The 26,192-nt window shown below is 31.1% G+C and overlaps 1 protein-coding gene across 2 annotated transcripts in view; it reads right to left on the bottom strand.

The window, feature by feature from the left end:
- LOC103313387 (uncharacterized) overlaps nucleotides 1-26,192 on the bottom strand; it is a 233,663-nt gene that overhangs the window by 200,239 nt on the left and 7,232 nt on the right. For both annotated transcript variants that reach the window (XM_015980877.2, XM_015980878.2), the window contains exon 2: nucleotides 565-692. In XM_015980877.2, the coding sequence (XP_015836363.1) occupies nucleotides 565-643 (79 nt within the window). In that variant the 5' untranslated portion in view covers nucleotides 644-692. The remainder of the gene's footprint in view (nucleotides 1-564; nucleotides 693-26,192) is intronic.

The raw sequence follows: 26,192 nt of genomic DNA, 5'->3' as shown, positions 1-26,192 counted from the left end.
AAGTCAAAAACAAGAAAATTATATTTTCATAATCCCGTTACCAAATGTGAAATTTTACGACGTATTTTAACTGTTCTTGTTACGTATTATTTTTTAACTCGCATAATTTACAAAGTTTGTGCGCTGCGCTCACTCGTTTTGGCAAACATTATGCTCGTTAAACAAAATCGGATAAATAGGTAATTCCTGTCGTCGAGGTGTTTGAACAGAAACACAATTATTTTGGAATAAATTTTTTATTCATGAAGGAAAAAAGTTGTGGTCTAACTTGACTGATCTGCCCTCCACCATCCCGCTTCCACCATACCTTGGGAATTTCAATTGTTTACGTTCGGATGTGCTCCGAGAAGAGGGCGTTATTGTCAGATCAATTGTTTGCAGTTTGTATTCGGCTGAATATCAGTTGCGGGCTCGCAAAGTTTAGTATTCCAACCCTCGGTGTGTTTATATTTGAGTTATTGGATTGTTGGGTATAGAGAGCTCCATAGTATTAGGTGAATCCGAGCTTGTGTGCTTTACGGAAATTAGACGCTTGCCGAGCGAATAGCTGATTCTTTGACTCACCTTGTGTGAAAGAAACCGCCACGGCCAGGATTATGGTCACTGTACAGACCACAAAACTCAGACTGGTACCGGCAGACATCTTGAACTATTAAAACCTGTTCGTTGACCGCACAAAGCCACCACTGTATCTGTAACAAAGCAAAACAATTACATTAAAACTACGTCACTTTGGAGGAGATAAAGTTAAGCGAACAAGGCCGGCAATTCACAATTAAACCGACCCGAGCACAACTTTGCCGAAACGATTCCTGCTAGACGGACGACCATGCACCATTTTACCCTAATCGAAAAAATAACCACCTGCACCAAGTTCGGCTTTTATTTCATTTCGCACAACTATTCCCATCATCATACACTTTTCTTTAACCAACAATAACGAGCAAAGTTTTTCGGTTATCGGATCGCGGGTGCTTGGAAACGCGCCAAAAACAACAGTTCGCCTCTTTTCTTCATTAATATTTCGGCTACGCCTTGAAAAAAACTGAAAACTACGGTCGTTTATTGTTAATTTTGTTAATTTTGTTGTTAATAAAACGGAAATAAAATAGCTACATTAGGCTAATTTTATGAGTTTTCAAATGTCTAGTACTTTTGGAGGCACTCTTCGCTTCGCTCGTCGATTTCGCAATGAGGTGTGAGACAATTCATGGGAAGTTTTTTACTGATGTTTGATATTTGAAACATTAAAAAGTGAAAAGAGCAAACAGAGTTCATCCATTACAAAAAACAATAATAACTAAAAACAACAATAAGTATGAAAACTGTCTTTTAAAAAAAAATTCTATTTTTGTTTAAAATTCTTTCTCATTTTTTGTGCTCTTTTTCTAAAAAGTTTGCTAATTCGTTCCTCAAATTTGGACTCTTCTTTAAATTTTATTTTTTTAATTCTTTCATAAACACTTCTGCATTCTCCAAATTCTCTTAGAGTTTCCCCCGAAACCTTTAAAAATTCTTCTACAGTGTCTTAACAGTTACTTCCTTGAAAGTATCTTTTATTAAAAGTCTTCTAAATCACTCTTTATCGTAATTTTTTAAATCTACTCAAAATTATTTTATAAATACATCTACACTGTACAAATTCTAAAATTCCACTGTGAGACTTCTCAAAATTCTTCTACAGTTTCGTTTAAAATATAGATTTTGCTACAGATTTTTCCCAAATTCTTTGTAAATTCTTCTGAATTATTTTTTACCATTATGTTTACACTCTTCCCTGGATTTTTCTTAAAACATTATTTTATACCTCCATATCCAGATTCTTTTATAAACTCTTCCCCAAATTATTTTATACGCATTTCCGCATTTTTTTGCATTCTCCATATTCCCTTAGATTCTATTGTCTTTGAAAATCCTGATGTACTTTCGTTTAGACTACTTTCGGAATATTCTTTAGCATTGTTTCTGTAGGTACTCCTTAATTTTGCTATGTTTCTATTATAAAACAGTTCCTATAGAACAGAAACTTGGTTTCTTCATCAAATTATTTTATAAATCCATCATTCGATTCGATCTTCTCTTTTATGAACTCTTCTTTATTGTTAAAATTCTCTTTTATTTCTCTTACTCTACTATTACTCTTCTCTTTTAGATTCAACTCTTCTTCTTTTGAAAATTCTTTTAAAGTTACATATAGAAGTTTTAAAAATTTTTCTGAAGATTGTTCTCTCATTTCTTAAATTCCTTATAAATTCTTTTCCAGATGCTTCACAATAATTATTATCTAGACGGCTCTCAACATCATTTTTTATTTTATTCTTCTAAAGTTTAGTTGAGAACTCCATAGCCTTCTTTCTATACCTACTATTCTCGACATTTTCGTTTCTGATTCTTTTCTAAAGTCATATAAAATATTACAATTTTTAAAGAAATGAACAAGTTAGAGAATTTTTTAAAACCGAGAATTTGTTAAAACAGAGCTCGTAAAATTCCGTAAAACACCCTGTATTTGAAAGATCTCTCTTGCAATACATACCAAACTTTTGGTGGACATTTCATATTTTATTGCTTTAGTTTTTTGTTATTGTTATGTTTTATTTTCTGATTTTTTTCTTAGGTAGTTTTTCTTATTCTTTGTACTAATTATTAGTAGAGTGCAATTTTTGTACATTTACTTAATTATTAATTTATTTTATTTATTTTTTTAATTTTCTGAACAATGTATTATCCTCTCGAGCAGAATATTCTCGTGTTACTTCCGACACAAATACAATAAGTAAGTATGAAAACTGTCTTTTAAAAAAAAAAATCTATTTTTATTTAGAATTCTTTCACATTTTCTGTACTTTTTTTCTAAAAAGTTTGCTGATTCGTTCCTAAAGCCGTTTCTTGAACTCAAATTCGGACACTTCCTTAAATTTTATTTTTTCAATTCCTTCATAAACACTTCTGCATTCTCCAAATTCTCTTAGATTCCACCTGGAAGCTTTAAAAATTCTTCTAGTGTCTTAACAGTCAGTTCCTTTAAAGTATCTTTTATTAAAAGTCTTCTAGTACGTCTTCTTATCGTAATTTTTTAAATATACTCAAAATTATTTTATAAATACATCTATCTACACTGTACAAATTCTAAGATTCCACTCTGCGACTTCTCAAAATTCTTCTACAGCTTCGTTTAAAATATAGATTTTGCTTACAGATTTTTCCCAAATTCTTTGTGAATTCTTCTAAATTATTTTTTACCATTATGTTTACGCTCTTCCCTGGATTTTTCTTAAAACTGTAAAGTCGTCTGTAGGTCCGGAATCGAGAAATTATTTTATACCTCCATGTCCAGATTCTTTTATAAACTCTTCTCCAAATTATTTTATACGCATTTTAGCATTTTTTTGCATTGTATTAATTATTAGTAGAGTGCAATTTTTGTACATTTACTTAATTATTAAGTTATTTTATTTTTTTTTATTTTCTGAACAATGTATTATCCTCTCGAGCAGAATATTCTCGTGTTACTTCCGACACAAATACAATAAGTAAGTATGAAAACTGTCTTTCAAAAAAAAATTTATTTTAATTTAGAATTCTTTCACATTTTCTGTACTTTTTTTCTAAAAAGTTTGCTGATTCGTTCCTAAAGCCGTTTCTTGAACTCAAATTTGGACACTTCCTTAAATTTTATTTTTTTAATTCCTTCATAAACACTTCTGCATTCTCCAAATTCTCTTAGATTCCACCTGGAAGCTTTAAAAATTCTTCTAGTGTCTTGACAGTTAGTTCCTTTAAAGTATCTTTTATTAAAAGTCTTCTAGTACGTCTTCTTATCGTAATTTTTTAAATATACTCAAAATTATTTTATAAATACATCTATCTACACTGTACAAATTCTAAGATTCCACTCTGCGACTTCTCAAAATTCTTCTACAGTTTCGTTTAAAATATAGATTTTGCTTACAGATTTTTCCCAAATTCTTTGTAAATTCTTCTAAATTATTTTTTACCATTATGTTTACACTCTTCCCTGCATTTTTCTTAAAACTGTAAAGTCGTCTGTAGATCCGGAATCGAAAGATTATTTTATACCTCCATAACCAGACTCTTTTATGAACTCTTCTTTATTGTTAAAATTCTCGTTTATTTCTCTTACTATATTATTATTCTTCTCTTATATATTCAACTCTTCTTCTTCTCAAAATTCTTTTAAAGTTGCATATAGAAGTTTTCCAAATTTTTCTTAAGATTGTTCTGGAATAATTCATTTCTCTCATTTATTAAATTCCTTATAAATTCTTTTCCAGATGGTTCACAATAATTATTATCTGGACGGTTCTCAACACCATTTTTTATTTTCTTCTTCTAAAGTTTCTTTGAGAACTCCATAGCCTTCTTTCTGTACCTACGATTCTATGTATTGTTGATTGCATATTTCAGTCCCAGAGCTCGTAAAATTCCGTAAAACACCCTGTATTTGAAAGATCTCTCTGGCAACACAATAAAGTCACATACCAACCATTTAGTGGACATTTTTCACAGTTTTTTATTATTGATCTGTTTTTTTTTCTTAGATAGTTTTTCTTATTCTTAGTATTAAGTGCAATTTTTGTACATTTACTTAATTATTAATTTATTTCATTTTTTTTAATTTTCTCAACAATGTATTATTCTCTCGAGCATTATTTATTATTTTATTTTTTTTATTTTCTGTACAATGTTTTATCCTCTCGAGCAGAATATTCTCGTGTTACTTTTTTTGTATGTTTGATTTATTTTTCTGAATTTTCGTATCCTTACATTTTTGAGCGAAAAGCATCGTAAAACATTTGTCCAATTTCTCCAAGCAATTTCTTATAAAAACTTTTTCAGTAATAATAAAAATATTAAAAATTTGCAAATTATTGGTTTTGACTTCTTCAAACAATTATTAGGTACGTTTTTCCGCAAGCGACTTAATTGTTAACCGCAAAATTTCATAATAAAAGTACCCAAAAAGCGACAAAATTGGTTTTGGAACAATTTTTACCAACAATTTCAAGCATTTTAACCCATTCTTCATCCAAAAAGCGCAAGTTTTTGTTGAAATTTTAAAAAAATAAGTTCAAAATTGAAGAACTGTTAGTTTTTCAAATAGAAGCTCAATTATTAACCGCAGAATCTTGTCAAAAATTACCGAAAAGATGTTTTTTTCAGCTGAAAATTTAGTCTATCAAAAGATTTTGTTAAACTAGAACAAGAAATAAACGAAGTTAAACAACATTACTTTTCCTTTTTCAAAACTTTTAGCACTTTTATGAACTCTTCTTTATTGTTAAAATTCTCGTTTATTTCTCTTACTATATTATTATTCTTCTCTTTTATATTCAACTCTTCTTCTTCTCAAAATTCTTTTAAAGTTGCATATAGAAGTTTTCCAAATTTTTCTTAAGATTGTTCTGGAATAATTCATTTCTCTCATTTCTTAAATTCCTTATAAATTCTTTTCCAGATGCTTCACAATAATTATTATCTGGACGGTTCTCAACACCATTTTTTATTTTCTTCTTCTAAAGTTTCTTTGAGAACTCCATAGCCTTCTTTCTGTACCTACGATTCTCTACATTTTCGTTTCTGATTCCTTTCTGGTGTCATATAAAACATTACAATTTTTAAAGAAGTGAACAAATTAGAGAATTTTTTAAAACCGAGTTCATATCGGAATATGTATTGTTGATTGCATATTTCAGTCCCAGAGCTCGTAAAATTCCGTAAAACACCCTGTATTTGAAAGATCTCTCTGGCAACACAATAAAGTCACATATCAAACATTTAGTGGACATTTTTCACAGTTTTTTATTATTGATCTGTTTTTTTTTCTTAGATAGTTTTTCTTATTCTTAGTATTAAGTGCAATTTTTGTACATTTACTTAATTATTAATTTATTTCATTTTTTTTAATTTTCTCAACAATGTATTATTCTCTCCAGCGTTATTTATTATTTTATTTTTTTTATTTTCTGTCCTCTCGAGCAGAATATTCTCGTGTTACTTCCGACATTGAATGTTAATTAATTGTGAATCAACATAATTGGATAGATGATCTTCAATCATTTTTTGTCGACTCACATTGGACGAATTGTGGACAGGTTTTTAAGGTCTGGAAATGCGCCCGTGAAGAACATAATCATCAGATGACCTCTAACTTCTCATGAATGAAATTACTTAAAATTTTAAGAACAAGCTCTCGGCATCCTTGATTCACTTCTGTTATATGAATTAAATTGTAGTAAAAGTTGGAAAAAAAATCACAAATATCCATAACTGTATTACAATAACGAACTGGTGTATCTTTTGTACAAGAACTTTAATAATAATAATAATAATAATAATAATAAATAGATTTAAACTGATGTGTTTTCGAGTCTAAAATTTAGCACACCTATATGTTTAAGGCCTCTGTATCTACGCCACTGACGTTGAGAAACTCCCCAGTTTGAAAATAAAACTTAATGTGTAGTAGTTCCTGCAACTTGAAGCCATTTTCGCAGTCTCCTCTCGCCGTTCACCCTGAGCATCCTCAACATGTTTGCTCCATCCACTAATGCGAAAAATAGGTGCGGCAAGCTCATAAAACCGTGACTTGAGCATTGTCTTAACTCCACCCAAAACTAGAAAATTGCACGTTGATTTTACAACATGCCATAACTAATATTTGAAACAGTCAGTCATCACAAAAAATCGTCAGTTTTTTGCGAGCCGCCGGAAGCATTGATTTCCTCTTCGAAATCCAGTAGCGAAATAACAAATAAACCCGCGGCCCTTATCGGCCAGTATCTACCAACGTACAAGCCGAAAATGCACTGGAACGCGGTTAGGGGATTTACCCAGTCATCGCTCACTCGGACCGTCCCGATAAAAATCCCCGATAAAACCAAAATAAGGGAAAACTCCACACTCTTTGCTGATATCATATCTCGTAATTCAGAAATAAAATTAACTAGACGCCCTCTGGTGATGACTTTTGAACTATGTCGAAAACAGTAAAGAAATTTTCGTAATGCCACATTTAACTGACATTTAATGAATTGTTCAACAATTTTGCGTGTATAGTGTTAATTACTTACAATAGAAAGAATCACTTTAAAAGTACGTGGTGGTAAATACTAGCGTTGACTTTGGTTCTGTAGTTTTTCGTGGTATAAAGTGTTTATTGTTGGAACTTGAAAGTGGATAAAAAGTGAAAAATATTTAAATTTTGATTACAAGGTGTTATCAAACAGTTGTCTAATTAAAGATTATAAGTAATGGATCACAGCGAACACAAAGTTTGGCTCAAGAAACCAATAAATTAGTGAAGTGTGTGAATTTTAGGTTAGAATTTTCCACTGAAAAAATCATGAAATGCTGCGGTAAATCTACAAAACTACAATAAAGGTTAACAACTGCTGATACATGTAAACGTAAATTATGCCAAAAGGTAGGCTTTTCAATGTTTTTGTAATAATTTTCCAATAAAGAAAGTGAACCAAACAGTCATTCGTTATTCGTGTTTTCCTCGTCATCTCTCATTTGTCAACATAAGTTTATTGTATCAAAGATACAATAATCATTCCGCATAGGCAATGCAATAATTGTGAAGCCCCAAAATTCGTACAACGCTCAAAATATCCGAATAAACATTTTCCCGCCATTTATGGTTACTGTTTTCGACCAAGCTCAGTGGCGCCCCCAACGGTAATTTTACTTCCGAATTAGGAATGCGAACTACAAAAGATGTGTTCTTTCTTTCGTGTCAGTGGGTGAACGTTTCTCCCATCGCATTGTTGCGGTTATTTTCATTTCCGCATGAACTGCACCGCGTTAACGCTTGTTTTCTTTTTAATTCCCCAACACGTTTGAATCAAACCGAAAATTTGATAAGTAAGTAATTTAGGAGGCGCCGTTAAAATGCTTTATTTTTATATGCAGATCATTAAATGACTCGTAAAGCGACGAGAATTAAGGGGGTATTTTTACGACGCCAGCATTTATTGTAAATTGAACGATAAATGTCGAAAATAATAAAAATATAATTAAAACTGGGATTTCGCAAGCCAATGAACGCTAAATCCGCGATATAAAACCTCCCTAAATTTCGATACACCGATTTGGTGCTTAAACCTGAACAGGCGGGGGAAACGTATAGGATTTTTTCATACAACTGATGGAGTATATTTTGTGATAATCTGATCAAATAATCAAGCTTCAGAGACATCTATTTTTTTAAATAAGAAAAAAAAATGCAGAATTTATAAAATAAATTCAAAGATGGATTTAGATGCTAAAGAACACTATGGAAAACTAACTGCAACTTTAAGAGAATTTTGAAAAGAAGTACAGTTAAAATAAATAAATATGCGTAAGTTCTTAAGATCTTAAGTTTTTCAAAAGAACAAAGGAAAAGTACAAAAATATTGTTACAAAATCTGGAAGGGATTTAATCAAAACCTTATAATCTAACAGGAGATTTTAAAACTGATTTAAATTTAACCTTAGATTATAAAATAATACATAAAACCCTCTTTATGTGAATTGTAAGTTCAACTTTGGAAGCGAAAATTAACTCTCTTAAGAAAAATAACTAAGCAAATAAAAAATTAATAAATAAGTAAATGTATAAAAATTGCCCTCTACAAATAATTAATACAAAAACATACTTAAGAAAAAAAAAACAGAAACTAAAACATAAAAATAACAAAAAATTAAAGATATAAAAAATTTATTTTTTTTGCGAAAAATGTTCACCGAAAGTTTTTCTTTAAACAAATAACAGAAGTCAGATATGTAACTTCATTGTACATATTGCTGAAGAGAGATCTTAGAAGCAAAGAGTGTTTTACAAATTTTCTTACTTTATAAATAAAACAAGATACGAATTTACACTAATTTTAACAAATAAACTTGAATCAAATTCAGAGAAAAAAATAGTAAAAAAAATTTTTGGCATCAAAAGCGATCTAGATTAATTTGTTGCAGTCAAATTGGACGTTAACGTTAAATAAAAAAGTTATAAATAACAACGTTACAAGTTTCAGCCAATAAAATGACTTGGATACCGAACACCGTACTTCGTGGAAATTCAAGACTTGTCTTTAACAGATCTATAGAATCAATTGTAATTTTGTTCTTATTGGAGCATCTAGAAACATTATTACTATTAAAAACCTAAAAAATTAATATACCTACAAAAAATAAAAAAAAAGATTGTTTCCGACACCTTTTGTCTACAAATAAACTAGAGCAGAATTAGTAAGTTTTCAGAAACACGGAGAAACTTGTGTTATTTTTAGGCAAATAGTCAGCGTTCTGCGAGATACTGAGGAAAAATCTCTATAACGTTGTTACATTTTTTTGTAACCGTATTCCCGCCGTTTTGATAAATATGCGACGCAGCGAATACGGTTCAAGATACAAAAAAATTGTCAGGAACAAAGTTGTAGAGAATTAAATTTTCTCCAAAAATGTCCGCGACTCCATATTTCTATCTTCAACGGTTTAGGTATAAATTAACTTTCCAATACTTGACCACCGGCAAAATGAATAAATCCGTCGCTTGAGCAAATTTCTTGGCATCAAAAGCGATCTAGATTAATTTGTTGCAGTCAAATTGGATGTTAACGTTAAATAAAAAAGTTATAAATAACAACGTTACAAGTTTCAGCCGATAAAATGACTTGGATACCGAACACCGTACTTCGTGAAAATTCAAGACTGCCTTTAACAGATCTATAGAATCAATTGTAATTTTGTTCTTATTGGAGCATCTAGAAACATTATTATTATTAAAAACCTAAAAAATTAATATACCTACAAAAAATCGAAAAAACATTGTTTCCGACACAAATAAACTAGAGCAGAATTAGTAAGTTGTTAGAAACACGGAGAAACTTGTGTTATTTTTGAGCAAATAGTCAGTGTTCTACGAGATTCTGAGAAAAAATCTCTATAACTGTGTTACATTTTTTTTGTAACCGTATTCCCAGCGTTTTGATAAATATGCGACGGTATTTCTCCAAACGCAGCGAATACGGTTCAAGATACAAAAAAATTGTCAGGAACAAAGTTGTAGAGAATTAAATTTTCTCCAAAAAAGTCCGCGACTCCATATTTCTACCTTCAACGGTTTAGGTATAAATTAACTTTCCAATACTTGACCACCGGCAAAATGAATAAATCCGTCGCTTGAGCAAATTTCTTGGCATCAAAAGCGATCTCGATTAGTAATTTGTTGCAGTCAAATTGTATTTTAACGTTAAATAAAAAAAGTTATAAATAACAACGTTACAAGTTACAGGTTTCAGCCAATAAAATGACTTGGATACCGAACACCGTACTTCGTGAAAATTCAAGACTGCCTTTAACAGATCTATAGAATCAATTGTAATTTTGTTCTTATTGGAGCATCTAGAAACATTATTACTATTAAAAACCTAAAAAATTAATATACCTACAAAAAATCGAAAAAAAATTGTTTCCGACACAAATAAACTAGAGCAGAATTAGTAAGTTGTTAGAAACACGGAGAAACTTGTGTTATTTTTGAGCAAATAGTCAGTGTTCTACGAGATTCTGAAAAAAAATCTCTATAACTGTGTTACATTTTTTTTGTAACCGTATTCCCAGCGTTTTGATAAATATGCGACGGTATTTCTCCAAACGCAGCGAATACGGTTCAAGATACAAAAAAATTGTCAGAAACAAAGTTGTAAAGAATTAAATTTTCTCCAAAAAAGTCCGCGACTCCATATTTCTATCTTCAACGGTTTAGGTATAAATTAACTTTCCAATACTTGACCACCGGCAAAATGAATAAATCCGTCGCTTGAGCACATTTCTTGGCATCAAAAGCGATCTCGATTAGTAATTTGTTGCAGTCAAATTGTATTTCAACGTTAAATAAAAAAAAAGTTATAAATAACAACGTTACAAGTTACAGGTTTCAGCCAATAAAATGACTTGGATACCGAACACCGTACTTCGTGAAAATTCAAGACTCTTTAACAGATCTATAGAATCAGTTGTAATTTTGTCTTATTGGAGCATCTAGAAACATTATTACTATTAAAAACCTAAAAAATTAATATACCTACAAAAAATCGAAAAAAAATTGTTTCCGACACAAATAAACTAGAGCAGAATTAGTAAGTTGTTAGAAACACGGAGAAACTTGTGTTATTTTTGAGCAAATAGTCAGTGTTCTACGAGATTCTAAGAAAAAATCTCTATAACTGTGTTACATTTTTTTTGTAACCGTATTTCCAGCGTTTTGATAAATATGCGACGGTATTTCTCCAAACGCAGCGAATACGGTTCAAGATACAAAAAAATTGTCAGGAACAAAGTTGTAGAGAATTAAATTTTCTCCAAAAAAGACCGCGACTCCATATTTGTATCGTCAACGGTTTAGGTATAAATTAACTTTCCAATACTTGACCACCGGCAAAATGAATAAATCCGTCGCTTGAGCGCCTTTGGGGCCTAAATGGTTGAAGATAGAAATATGGTCTCGCAGACTTTTTTGTGGGAAATTTAGTTTTCTACAACTTTTTTTCTAACATTTTTCTTGCTTCTGTAACCGTATTCGCAGCGTTTTGAAAAATATGGGATAGAGTGCAAATTGGTAAAATTTTGAATTTTTTTTAATACATTTGCCGATAAAATTTTTGCATTATGTTTATGTCTTATTATTGAGAATTTAATGCTCCATCTGCCTGTATTTTTTTGTTTGCTATGTTTTAACCCTTATACAAATACTGTCATTTTTTCCAAACACTTAGGCGGTAATTGAACAACTGCGCTCTCTGGCGGCTTTAACGGAACTTTCGAGAACGAGAACGTTTTATTTGGACGTCGTTTCGTATCCTAACCTCTAGATATCCGTAGTCAAAAGTTTGAAAAATTGTTGATTAAAAAACTCAAAACTTTTCTTATTTTTTTTGTTCCTTTTCCATCCAATAGTAATTTTTCGCCGGTTTTGGGTCTTCTGTGAAACGAAATAGTTCCTGCTGATTGTGCTAATTACGCAGGTCGCTTCGCCGTGTCGCTTTGCATATAAAGCCCAATTGGGTGTCTTTATTGTTTTCCGACAAATAGCCGGTGAAATCAATTTTGATTGGGAAACGGCAAAAGGGAATAGGTTGGCACTCCTTTTGTTCTTGGGGAATATTCAAACGTTACGATCCGTCTGGCTGATATGTACAAAAAGTCTCTACATTTTTATCGTCGTGTCTATGTAGACAGAAGGGAATGTGAACGTCCGATAAAACTTTACACTTATTGTTTCCATTCTTTGAAGATAAATGGCCTTCGCTGAAAATGTTTTTTAATTGGATTCGCCCGGAAAGGGGATTTGTCGATATCGTTTGATTCCTGGTTTTTCGACCAGTCAGTGTGGATAAGATCAAAAACCTGCATTCGAATAAACACATTATGATGATGAGGCTTCAAATCTGCTGCATCACACTAGAGATAAACGCGAGCAATGGATTTCTGCTGCGTCTGTAACGGGAAAAGGAATCATAAGCTGATAATACCACTGCAAGAAAAATGTAAACATTTGAGTTGGTTCAGATTACGATGAAATACCCATTGTGATGACTCACAAATGACTCTCTGTTGGTATAACCTGGATCTTCACATTTTTACGAGATAAGCAACCAAGTGTTAAGTTTGCCAGAGATAATTAATGAAAAAGGCAATTTTTTGTTTATTATTATGTTGTTGCACCAAATTTTAAGAAATTCTATTTGGGTGCATAAAAATGTAGAGAAAGTCTTTATTTTAGTGTTTAGAAGAAAAATGTAATCACAAAGTTGACAAAGTGAAACATACGTTTTCTTGACATAGTTTATAATTTCCTCAAGTTGCTTGAAGTAATCGCACGGTATTAATTAAGTGGAATATATCCTCACCACCTACAATTACCGTTTTCATATTTTATAAGAAAAGAAGTTTTGCTATTACTTATTCGCTTCTAATTGAGAAACATCTGTTATAACTTATAATACAGTGAAGTCTTAAAGGAAAATAAGTACTTATAAGAAGGCAATTGTAAGAAGTAGTTTACCATCGTTTATGAAAATTATCAGTTGAATCATGCGATGTTTATTTATTACTGTTAGTTAAAGATTATCATGAGTTAGTTCTACTTTGGAAAAACAGTTTTCAAATGAATATTAAGTCGTTTTAAAAAAAATAACATTAGTATTCCTGATATTGGTTGTAGAATTTTGTTTTGAGAATTTATCTTATATTTCTTTACTTTAACCTGTTGGCTTTTTTGACGAATTATTATTTTGTATCACACTCAACAAGATGACGCCAAAACCAATTACATTATTCTTGTGAGAAAAGTCAAGAGAAAAACGAAAAATAAGTAATCAAAAATAATCTAATTTTCCATTTTCGCTCTATTTCAGCAAAATTTTGTGGACAAAGTTGGATCTTAGTTTAAAAAAATGTATACTTTACAAGTGAACAAGAAAAAAATGTAGTTTCTTACTTATAAACTGACTAAAATCTCGAAAAACAAATCGCAATAACATTATTATCGATCTCTATTGGAAACTTTTCGCTTTATTAAAAGTAAATTCAGGTAAATTTGACGAAAAACTATTTAACGATTTGGAGATGTTTGACAAAATATGGTCAATTTTTATTTTTCCACTATGACAAAAAAATAAAAATTAACAAAAAAGGTAAAATTGAATTAAACCGACTTGTAGCGTATTTTACCGAGAAACTTGAAAATAATAAGCGATGTATATTAAAATTGGTCAGGTCAAGTCAGGCCATGTCGAGTTAGGTAAAGTGACTTTTTGCTTATTTTAGAAAAATATTTCGGAATAGGAAGTTGAATGTGTTTTTATTGAACTACTTCAGAAAATTTTACTGATATGCTACACTGTTATACGTATGTAGTACAGGAGCGGATCCAGAAATAAATTTTGAGAAGGGAGGGGTTGCAAAAACTAGAGAAAAATAAAAGAAAAATAAAAGTATACTATCAAAAACAGTAACCAAAATTAACCAGTGACGTCACAAATTTTTTTGTGGTGGCAAAATATAGCAGTTTTCAAAAATACAATCGCCCTGTTAATTTTTTTTTTAAATCACCCACAACAAAAATATAAATTTTATGCATTTACAAAAACAATTTTTTAATTAAAAAACTACACCTTATATTACTTTTCGATAATAGTCCTACAATATTATATTAAGTACATAATAACAATTTGTTAAAAAAGTGAAAATTACAATACAATAGTCGCAGAAAAAACAAATATTCGCTGGTGTTTGAAAAATGTCGACGAATATATTTCACATTATGTATTTATTTTGCTAATTTCGATTAAATTAGTGGAGAAAGTTGATATTTTAGAAGCTGTAATAATCTGGAATGTCCCGTGAAATCATTTGGCGTCGAGAAAACTTCAAATTCACAGTTTTGATGAATGTATTTTTTTTGCTATTTCTTTAACTAGTTCTCTATACAATGTATTTTTTATGAATTACTCATCGTGATAGTGGAACTGACTTGTTTCCGCACGAGTTTCTGGTAAATGATTATAAACTAATAAAGTAACATGAGACCGAAAATCTTCTGAATTAGAGCACGCTGTGTCAGCGGAACTTTAGCCACATTCTAGCCATTTATTTACCGCCACACTTTTGAAGTTATGTTGTCTTATGTTGATTTTACATGACTTATGATGTAGCTAAAGTTACACTTCCCTATCAAGGCTTGCTCCAATTCAGTACGATTTCGATCTCAGGTTACTCATACACTGCAGTCAAAATTCAAAAAAAATTATGGTGACTGCTATTTGAAAACAAAAAAGATATAACTTAAAGACAAAAAAATAGAAAAAACTATAGAAATGCCAACCTTGCATTTTCTTGAAAAGGTGGTACTAAATTATATATTTATTTTCATATTTTAATATTTTATGTGTTATAAGAAAGTATAAAAAAGGGTAGAAAAAGTGTAAAAAAATTACATACATAAAGCAAAGCATTTTAAGTACAGGGAAAGTTTTTTTAGTTTTTTTAGCACTTTCCCCGTATATATATTATTAGGTGTACACATAAATACTTTCTTGTAAAAAATGTCTCAAAGTGACATTCAACCTTTGCCTAGTATCAGCGTGGAAGTCAAAGTTCTAAAATTAGTGTCGTAATCGCATCTTTTAAAATTCTACAGACATTTTCTCCTTGGCGCGTTCGGCGATAATCGCTCTATATTTATCCACAGTTAATGGTTGTAGCGACTGCACCAATACCTCAAGATAAGTCGAAGTACTTCGTCTCTTAATTGAGCCATATTTTAGGCTATTTAGCGTTTTTTCCTTCGTCTCAAGTAGATGACTGCTCGTAATCGTCAAGATAATGTGCAAGTAGCTTGTTTTATCAAGGGAAGAAGCGACTAATCTTTCTCCTCGATCAGAGATGATCTAAACACACCACCGAACGGGGTTTTTCTTTCCCAAAATGAAACCACCGATAAAACTTTCCTTGTTTCTCCGGCAATAATTTTCCCGGATTGATTGGATTTTTTATTTTCCTGTTTTGTGTAGGAAGTGATTTTTTACATCCTCCACACACTCGACTGGAAAAACTTTTTTATGTGTGTGTGGCACTGTAAAGTCGAGTCGGAATAGTTTTTCGAAGAACAAAACCAAAGTAAGAAGAGAAAAAATAACACGTAAAATTTTATGCTTACTTGGTTTTTACCACCGAATGTTTAGCATGTTTTAACCCATAAAAGTGCAAAAACCTAACAAAGTTTTACGATTATTCCGCAATAATGTAACGAAGCTCTTCTTTGCCAAATGTATTATCTTGGTTCGTGTTTGTAATTGGAGATTCGCATGCATTTTTCAAATTTACTTGCTACAAATGAAATTAACGTAATAAAAACGCCCCGACGTCAATTGTGTAGCACGGATCTGGACAGTTATAACGGCCCTTTTTTTTGAATTATTTCGCTAAATAGGCGTCTTCCATCTGCGATTTCACAACGCACAAAAAAATTATTGCTCAGAGAAAAATTATTGTAGAACGAAAACAATTGATGCAGAATCCACGATTTTAACTATCTACAGGGTGAGGCATTTTAGGCGATCTCCAAAACTAGGAGGTTTAGAGAAAAACGAGTGATACATTCTTGGGTCCGTTTTTTGAAAGAATAATTTTGGTCAAAACCGCATTTCGCTGTTTTCGACTTATAAACAAAAGTTGACATTTTAGTGAAATATTAAAAAATTCATATCTTCGTTATTATAAAGGATACACATTTGAAACAAAGACATTAAGGCACTTTTTTACAGAGAATTTAATAATGTTATCAGCGATTTTTTTTAATCGTTCGTTTAGCTGTAATAACATAAAGTTGTATTTTTTTAAAGGAGAATCATAGTTGGCTATGACATTTTCGAAAAGCTTATTTTTTTCTGAACTCAAAACAATACAAATATAGTTTGATATTTTTATATATTTTTGATAAAAAATATATTTAAAATATTTGAAAGTAGTTGGCCATGGAAAAATTATTTCACATAAAAGGTGTGAATAATCTAGAAATTTTGTGAACGGTTATTAAAGTAAAAAATGTGAAATTATCTCAATAAGCTATGTTAAAGTTATTTTCAATTGAACAAATATACGAGCGTCGCAGATTTTAATTACACAAAAAATGTGCAGAAAATTGCAGACGATGTGTCACTACCATTTGATGCCACTTTTTTATGATTTAGTGAAGTGCAATGAAGGTGACGTTGATAATGTTGTGTATTTTTTTACCTTTGATTGAATTTGACTTTAGTGTTTGGATTGACATTTTTTTTTGTAAAATAAAATTTTATTGATACGCAATCATACAATTAATAAGTTTTTTCTTCTTCCGACTTTTCATGTTTAAAATTGGAAAATAGAATGACAACGTGAGCTTGCCATTTTAAATATAAAAACAAATAATTTTTATTAATTGCAAAAATTTTATCTAATAAAAATTTATTATGCTGTTTTTGAATTAATTAGAGTTTAAAATATTATTAAATTATAAATACTTGTTGGGTAATAAAATTTTCATAGTTTTAATTAAAAATCCGAAATTTTTTCATGACCTACTATAAAGAAAAACCGAAATGTTTTGTTTTTTCTCAAATATTTAAAATTTATGTATTTTACAAATAGACATATCAAATCAGAAAAAAATAAGCTTTTCGAAAATGTCATAGCCAACTATGATTCCTATTTAAAAAAATACAACTTTATGTTATTACAGTTAAACGAATGGTTGAAAAAAATCGCTGATAACATTGTTAGATTCTCTGAAAAGAAGTGCCTGTATAATGTCTTTGTTTTTTTTGATCATCTGTCGAAAGTCGAAAACAAAAGACGATAGCGAGATGCGGTTTTGACCAAAATTATTTTCTCAAAAAACGGATCCGAAAATGTGTCACTTGTTTTTCTCTAAACTTCTTAATTTCGGAAATCCCGTATTCGGACATCCAAAATACAGCACCTTGTACAGGCTGTCCCAACGATCCGAAAAAGCTTATAGCTTCTAAACTTTTTTTAGAATTTTTTCAAATGGAACATCTTATATTTCAGAATGCAAAGTTATTCTCATGTCTAACTGCTGCAATACCTTCGTCCAGACTGACAAAATCTGAATCGATTGACATACAGTGTGTGTCAGTATGTACAGTCACGATCAGAAAGAATGTCGCCCCTATAAACCGGCATAATAGGGGTGACATTTTTTATTATCGTGACTGTAGGTACATGAAAACCCAAGCGCTTGTGGACTTCATCATCTCGTCCTGCGATAACAAACAAAAAACTGATATTTAGATTTAAAGTTTGCTAAGAACATTAAAAAAAATCCTCAGTTACATCCCTTTCCAAACGCATTATTTGGAACACTCTGAGTGTTGAAAACGCAATACATCGAAATTACCATTCCCTCTTGGAAATTATATTTCTTTATGGCGAGATAGGCATGAAAATGCCGAAGTAACCCTCGATCGGGTGCCCCTATGGCCGGCTTCCTGCGCCCCTCGTGCACGTGTCACGTCACTTGCCTCATTACATTGCATATAAATGTACGTATGATTTCCCCACAATCTCCTATCGTCATCTTTTTCTGATTTATTCAGCGTGCCAAGGATGGACGCATGTTGTGGAGCAAAGGGATGTACGGGTTATTGATCAATGGGGGTTTATGCAGGATTACGATAGTTTTCGAGCTGTATTACGGCGATAACACTAATGGTTATCCACCGGAATAAATTATTGTTTTTAATATTGCCGAACGGATTCGGATGAAGTGAATAGTTTACGGGCGTTTTATGCGCGCCGCTGAAGAGAGATATTTTAAAATGCTGAAAGTTTTAAAGTTGGGGGCAACTTATTAACAAAGAAGGCCGGGAGAGAGACGGGAAAACAGCGCCTTGTGGGCACACGGGCCAACTTCGTGCATAAATATTAATTCCATTATTATATTATTCAAAGTTCATAAATTTTAATAAGATGTACAAACAATACGTACATTATGTCGCTTTGCATTTGCATTAATTCCGGTTTTCGGCGAATTTTTCACGGGAATAATTGAAGCACGGTTTTTCGCCCGCGTTTAAGGTGCAACGCGTCGTTGCGATGATATTATCAGTGTTATTCCCGTTTTCATTCCGTTTTACATATTTATACTTTTAATAAAGCAGGAAATTGCCCTGCGAAAAGGCGCAGCGACAACACTAACAAAGAAGTCTCGAGCATAAAGAAAGTGCTTTAGAAGCTATTTTGTTTTTATTTTTGCGCCTTTGAGAGTTGTGCATTAGGATTTAGTTCTCGTGTCAGAAAAGACAGCAATTCACGTTTTCTATGAGTTGGAAATGCCGGGCGCGAACGGTTCAAAGTCTGTCTGTCAGTGCACGATGGAAAACAAAGCCGAAGGAGCAAAAAAACGGAAAACGAATCGAGATGCATCCGGACACGGTTTAAGGACGTCTCAATTAATCGCCTCGATCAACGAACAATCCTCCATCAATTGTCTTCAAGGCGACAAAAGAAAACCCTCGTTATTGAATGCACAAAATGCTAAACTAAGAAACACCCAAAGTTTCAGAACAATTTAATTGTTGCCTTATGTGTCCGAACTAATTGGGTTTAATGTTCTAATACCCCAACGAATACTAAAAAAACATATAAATATACAGCGTGCTCAAAAACTGGCGCACCAACTCAATGGTGTGTGGTTACATATAATGGTAAAAATAGTAAAAAAATTCTTTGTATTAAAGTTATTGATAAATAACTAATTTTAGGTAAATGATATGTGGCAACGTTGTCTAACAGTCATGATCGCAATAGAATTTGATCAACAATAAAAATAAATTATTTTTGAAACGGTTTCCCAGGAAATAATTCCCAGTGTTGGCACATCTACATATTGTGATTTTTTTGATGAATTTTAATTTTTTTAAATTAAAAAAACTGCTAAAATCTGATAGTAAATTTAAAAATAATTATTCATCGTTTTGTTACGGAACGATTACCTGGTATGAAACATAAAAACATAAAAAAATTATGAAAACTAAAGAAGTTAACACAATAAGTTTGTAGCTCCAGATTTTTTAAAATATAACTTTAAGAATTTTTTCAACATTTTTCCCGTAATCTGCACTTGCTTCTCAATAACGTACCACTGAGTTGGTGCGCCAGTTTTTGAGCACCCTGTATACAAGTTGACTTCCACACAGCTGTTTCCGAAACATAAACATTAAAAACGAACATAATGACCAACTAATTTGCCTCAGAATATTTAAAAAAAAATAAGCTTTTCGAAAATGTCATAGCCAACTATTATTCTCATTTAAAAAAATACAACTTTGTTATTACAGCTAAAAACAATCGCTGATAACATTATTAAATTCTCTGTTAAAAAGTGACTTTGTTTCAAATGTGTATCTTTTATAATAAGGAAGATATGATTTTTTTTATATTTCACTAAAACGTCAACTTTTGTTTATGAGTCGAAAACAAAAGACGATAGCGAAATGCGTTTTTGGCCAAAATTATTCTCTCAAAAAACGGTCCCAAAAATGTGTCACTCGTTTTTCTCTAAACCTTTTATTTTTGGAGATTTTTGAAAAATAGCATAAGTTTTGTGCGTTACTTTTTTTGTGATTGCCATTGTCACTCGATTTGTCACCTTTATTGTAGTTTACTAAAAAACCCAAAAAACAAAATGTCAACTTTAACTTTGGATAATTTGAGGCTCTAAATTGAAAATATTTAACAAAAGGATTTAGTTCAGTCTCTTAACCTAACCTACAATAAATTTAAACTATTCTGGTAGCATTTTTGATTGATTAATTCAATTAATTAATTAACTAGTTAATTAATTAAATTAATTAACTAGTTAATTAATTAATAATTAAGGTTATAACTTTTTTATTCGAAATTGATTACTCTATCGATTTAAGCAATAAAAAAGTAGTGTTAAGAAGGCAAAAACATAAAAAACACAAAAAATGTGATCCGGAAATGCTGCAACCGGAAACTGGGTGGATGTATCCGGTTTTCATAATTACTAGAGTAAAAGGCATATTCTCTTTAATAAGTCTACCAAGTTTTGTAATATTTGGTCAAATGATTCCAAAGTTATGGTGCAAAAACGTCTTTCCATACCCCTACTTCCCAGGGCTGTAAAATTCTTATCAGTTTCGATAGGACACGACTTATAATCTCAATTAGCATCATTTTATAGGTCCTTTTTGAGGTTCATTTTTTGTCTCACAAATATGAATAACCCTGTACAGGTTGACCAACTGGAAACTTCCACACAGCTGTTTCCGCAACATAAACATTAAAAACGAACACAATGACCAACTAATTTGCCTCAGAATATTTAAAAAAAAAAAAAGCTTTTCGAAAATGTCATAGCCAACTATTATTCTCATTTAAAAAAATACAACTTTGTTATTACAGCTAAAAACAATCGCTGATAACATTATTAAATTCTCTATTAAAAAGTGACTTTGTTTCAAATGTGTATCTTATAATAAGGAAGATATGATTTTTTTAATATTTCACTAAAACGTCAACTTTTGTTTATCAGTCGAAAACAAAATTATTCTCTCAAAAAACGGTCCCAAAAATGTGTCACTCGTTTTTCTCTAAACCTTTTAGTTTTGGAGATTTTTGAAAAATGGCATAAGTTTTGGGCGTTACTTTTTTGGTGATTGCCATTGTCACTCGATTTGAAAAAACTGTGTTACCTGTGTTGTAGTTTAATAAAAAACCCAAAAAACAAAATGTTGAAATAACTTAACAACGGTGTAGAAGTAAGTGGTGATAAATCTGCCGCCACTTGAAGTAGCGAATCAGAAGAATAAATAGAATAAAATATAAACAAATTCGTATCAATTTGTCCGGAGTCCATATCGCCATAAAGAACCGGCTGGTCCGCTCGAACGATGTAATGGCAAGGATGCAAGAGAACAAGAGTCAAAATTCAATTTGTTCCAGTAGTGTCCCGACTCGAGTTATTAGAGAGAGAGTGTACAGATAGCTAGATGTTTGATCCTTGTCGTCCTTTCGATGCTGCACACACAATCCAAGAAACTGGCGGTGTATCGATTTCGCCTTTAGAGTGCACCAAGCATATTGTTTCGGGAGGATAGCCCGGACTTTTCTTTCGTTTCCGGTCGTCGACGTCCTGTTCAAATAACACGGAAACATTTCCGCTTCGACTAATATTTCATTGTTTAACTCGAGCGCTAATTGTCATATTTACGACCGCCACTATTTAGATAATTTAATTTACTGCCTACATACACCTCGTTTTGTTTACGCTTATAATCGACAAACACGAAAAAATCACATCGATTCACAGCCCGAAAACGAAGAGAATTTCCTCTCTCAATTATTACCTGTTTTTTTAACACAATGGGAAATATCGCTAATAAAGATGCATTGGCACAAAGGCCATTCGTTTCGTTTTAGGCAACATGTTTTGGTAATGATTACATATGTTTATTGCGGAAAAACTGAAGCTGGTTTCATCAAAACGTGATCATTTCTGAAATGATGAACTACACTTTCGAACTAAATTAATGGATCTGTTACCAACTACTCGCATGCAACATCATGTGCCACAAATGTAACAAATGTAAAAAGGTTAACTTCTTGCAAGCCGATCATTTGTTAAATGTTAAACCACTATAATCAAGTAATAAAATGTTTTTATTTAGAAATGGAGCAAAATACCAAGCGTTTTCCGTTATTTAATTAGTTATTTGTGTGCGACTCATGCTTTGGTATTCGCTTATCAAACGTACAGTCACGGTCAAAAAGAATTACCCTAAAACCGCAGCCAGCTGGATATTGTGTAAACTGGCTAGACATTTTCTAGATTAACTTGTTTGTTGAAATTTATAATCGGACTTTTGCTATCCGGCCCGGTTGGTAAGGTTACCATTCTTTTTGATCGTGACTGTACATGTAAAAATAAAACAAAACAAAAAATTGCTATCCTATGAGTAAATAGTTCTATGAAAAATCCAATACGTAAAAAAATGTCCCTAACTATATCTTTCGACACCGATGAATTTCCATGTTACAGCTCTAAAGTTACCAATTCTGTCTCCGTTTTAACAAAACTCACAAAATAAGTGAAAGAATTAAACACACAGTATCAGTCGATGACTTAACACTTTTCTTGAAGCCAATTGATTTCGCGGAACATTTTATACACCTGTCGCTATTTTTGTTGTTTTGTTCACTTTCTTAGAACATTTTCCATACTTACAGTTTCCAAAATATAAAGTCTCTCCAATTGTTTTGACGAAATTACCGAATATATGTATAATATATTACAGAAAATATTAAACTGTATGACAGATTCAAAATAATAAATATTTTATATCAATACAAATAATCTACGGTACATTTAAAACAGTCGGTGATTGTGAGGTTCTCTCGACACCAATTGATTTCCCAGAACATTTTACTCACAAAATATCAAGTTTTGCCAAAATTACCAAAATAATTACAAAATCTTTAAAACTTTCAACTAGATTGTAATTTTCTCGACGCCGATTGATTTTTTGGAACATCTTAAAGAAGTGCAGCAACAAATATTTGTCAATATTTTGATGCCAATCGATTTCATAAGACATTTTACATACCTACAGCCTAAAAATGTATTAATTTTCTCTCACAGCTTGGACGAAATTATTAAAATAATACTTATTTTTTATAAATAATCATTAGTATTTTCAAAAATTCTGATGTTTTTTGAAATTCTCTAAACGCCAGTTGATCTCTTAGAACATTTTACTAACAAAAAATATCAATAATTTTCTCAATAGTTTCGCCGAAATTAGCAATCATCCACGTTTCTTAAAACTGTTAGCGATATTGTGATTTTCTCGACGCCAATTGATTTGCTAGAACACTTTACTATGAGTACAGCCCATAAAATATTATTTTCGTCCCATAATTTTTCCAAAAAAATGATAAAATAAAAAAATTAATAAATCAAGTAATTGTCTATATTTTGAAGACGACCGATGACTTAGCGGTGTTCTTGATGCCAATCGATTTCACAAAACATTTTACATACCTACAGCCTAAAAAAAAATATTAATTTTCTCTCACAGCTTCGACGAAATTGTTAAAATAATACTTATTTTTTATAACTAATCATTAGTATATTCAAAAATTCTAATGTTTTTTAAATTCTCTTAACGCCAATTGATCACTTAGAACATTTTACTCACAAAAAATATCAATCATTTTGTCAATAGTTTCGCCGAAATTAGCAAAACAAAAAAACAGTCATCCACGTTTCTTAAAACTGTTAGCGATATTGTGATTTTCTCGACGCCAATTGATTTGCTAGAACACTTTACTATAAGTACAGCCCACAAAATATTATTTTCGTCCCATAATTTTCCCAAAAAAATGATAAAATAAAAAAATTAATAAATCATATATAATTGTCTAGATTTTGAAGACGACCGATGACTTAGCGGTGTTCTTGATGCCAATCGATTTCACAAAACATTTTACATACCTACAGCCTAAAAAAAATATTAATTTTCTCTCACAGCTTCGACGAAATTGTTAAAATAATACTTATTTTTTATAAATAACCATTAGTATATTCAAAAATTCTAATGTTTTTTAAATTCTCTAAACGCCAATTGATCTCTTAGACCATTTTACTCACAAAAAATATCAATTAATTTTCTCAATAGTTTCGCCGAAATTAGCAAAACAAAAAAACAGTCATCCACGTTTCTTAAAACTGTTAGCGATATTGTGATTTTCTCGACACCAATTGATTTGCTAGAACACTTTACTATAAGTACAGCCCACAAAATATTATTTTCGTCCCATAATTTTCCCAAAAAATGATAAAATAAAAAAATTAATAAATCAAATAATTGTCTATATTTTGAAGACGACCGATGACTTAGCGGTGTTCTTGATGCCAATCGATTTCACAAAACATTTTACATACCTACAGCCTAAAAAAAATATTAATTTTCTCTCACAGCTTCGACGAAATTGTTAAAATAATACTTATTTTTATAAATAATCATTAGTATATTCAAAAATTCTAATGTTTTTTAAATTCTCTAAACGCCAGTTGATCTCTTAGAACATTTTACTCACAAAAAATATCAATAATTTTCTCAATAGTTTCGCCGAAATTTGCAAAACAAAAAAAAACCATGTTTCTTAAAACTGTTAGCGATATTGTGATTTTCTCGACGCCAATTGATTTACTAGAACACTTTACTATAAGTACAGCCCACAAAATATTAATTTCGTCCCATAATTTTTCCAAAAAAAAATGATAAAATAAAAAAATTAATAAATCAAATAATTGTCGACAGTTTGAAGACGACCGATGGCTTAGCAGTGTTCTTGATACCAATCGATTTCACAAAACATTTTACATACCTACAGCCTAAAAAAATAATAATTTCCTCTCACAGCTTGGACGAAATTGTTAAAATAATACCTATTCTTTATAAATAATCAATAGTATATTCAAAAATTCTGTTGTTTTTTAAATTCTCTAAACGCCAGTTGATCTCTTAGAACATTTTACTCACAAAAAATATCAATAATTTTCTCAATAGTTTCGCCGAAATTAGCAAAACAAAAAAACAGTCATCCACGTTTCTTAAAACTGTTAGCGATATTGTGATATTCTCGACAATGGCCAATTGATTTGCTAGAACACTTTACTATAAGAACAGCCCACAAAATATTAATTTCGTCCTATAATTTTCCCAAAAAAAATGACAAAATAAAAAAATTAATAAATCAAATAATTGTCGATATTTTGAAGACGACCGATAACTTAGCGGTGTTCTTGATGCCAATCGATTTCAGTAAACATTTTACATACCTATAGTCCAAAAAAATATTAATTCTCTTACAGCTTCGATGAAATTGTTAAAATAATTAAAATAATATTTTTTTCTTAAATAATCATCGGTATTTTCTAAACTTCTGATGTTTTCAATTCAATCAATTAAAAAAAAAAATAACATTTTTGGAGTAAAAAAGTGAACTTTCAAGAAAAACCCTGTTTTTTTCCTTCAGTATTTTTTCAAGTACAGTCAAATCAAATTTATCGAAATAATTTCGAAAGCGGGTCAAAGTTGAGAGTCCCCATCAATTGTCAATTTTCAGTGTGTGGCGTTGATCCTGTTTCTCGTATTTTCTAAAGAGGCTTTTCCCGGCTTTGGCCAATGTAAATTTTTGGTAACAAGATCTGTACGTTTAAGTCAAACAAGTCGATATTTCCGCTCTCCGTATGACTTTTCCGTCGTCCAATTAGTTGTAATCTATTCATGGTTCTTTACGGGTTGAACGTACCCCATTAATTAGTGTATTGATTTCTGTCGGTGAAACTAATTAAAACCGACCTTACCGCATAATATATGCACAAACAAATCTGCAAATTGCAAAACGAGCATCGAGCTAAAAATGAGTGGATGGAAAATGTCAGAGTTGATTATGTTTTCTTTTTTCCTGCCATCCTCCTCTAGCACGCACTCTCCAAGAGTGGGCAATTAAAGTTGGAAGGGGGCCCCCGTGTTTCAAGTACATAATGCCCTTAGAACAGTCGATCCGGCGGCTTTATACTGTAT

This window comes from Tribolium castaneum, chromosome 8 (assembly GCF_031307605.1).
Source record: "Tribolium castaneum strain GA2 chromosome 8, icTriCast1.1, whole genome shotgun sequence".
NCBI lineage: Eukaryota > Metazoa > Arthropoda > Insecta > Coleoptera > Tenebrionidae > Tribolium > Tribolium castaneum.
Note: the sequence above shows the minus strand (reverse complement) of the source record. Positions and strands in the feature narration are given on the sequence as shown.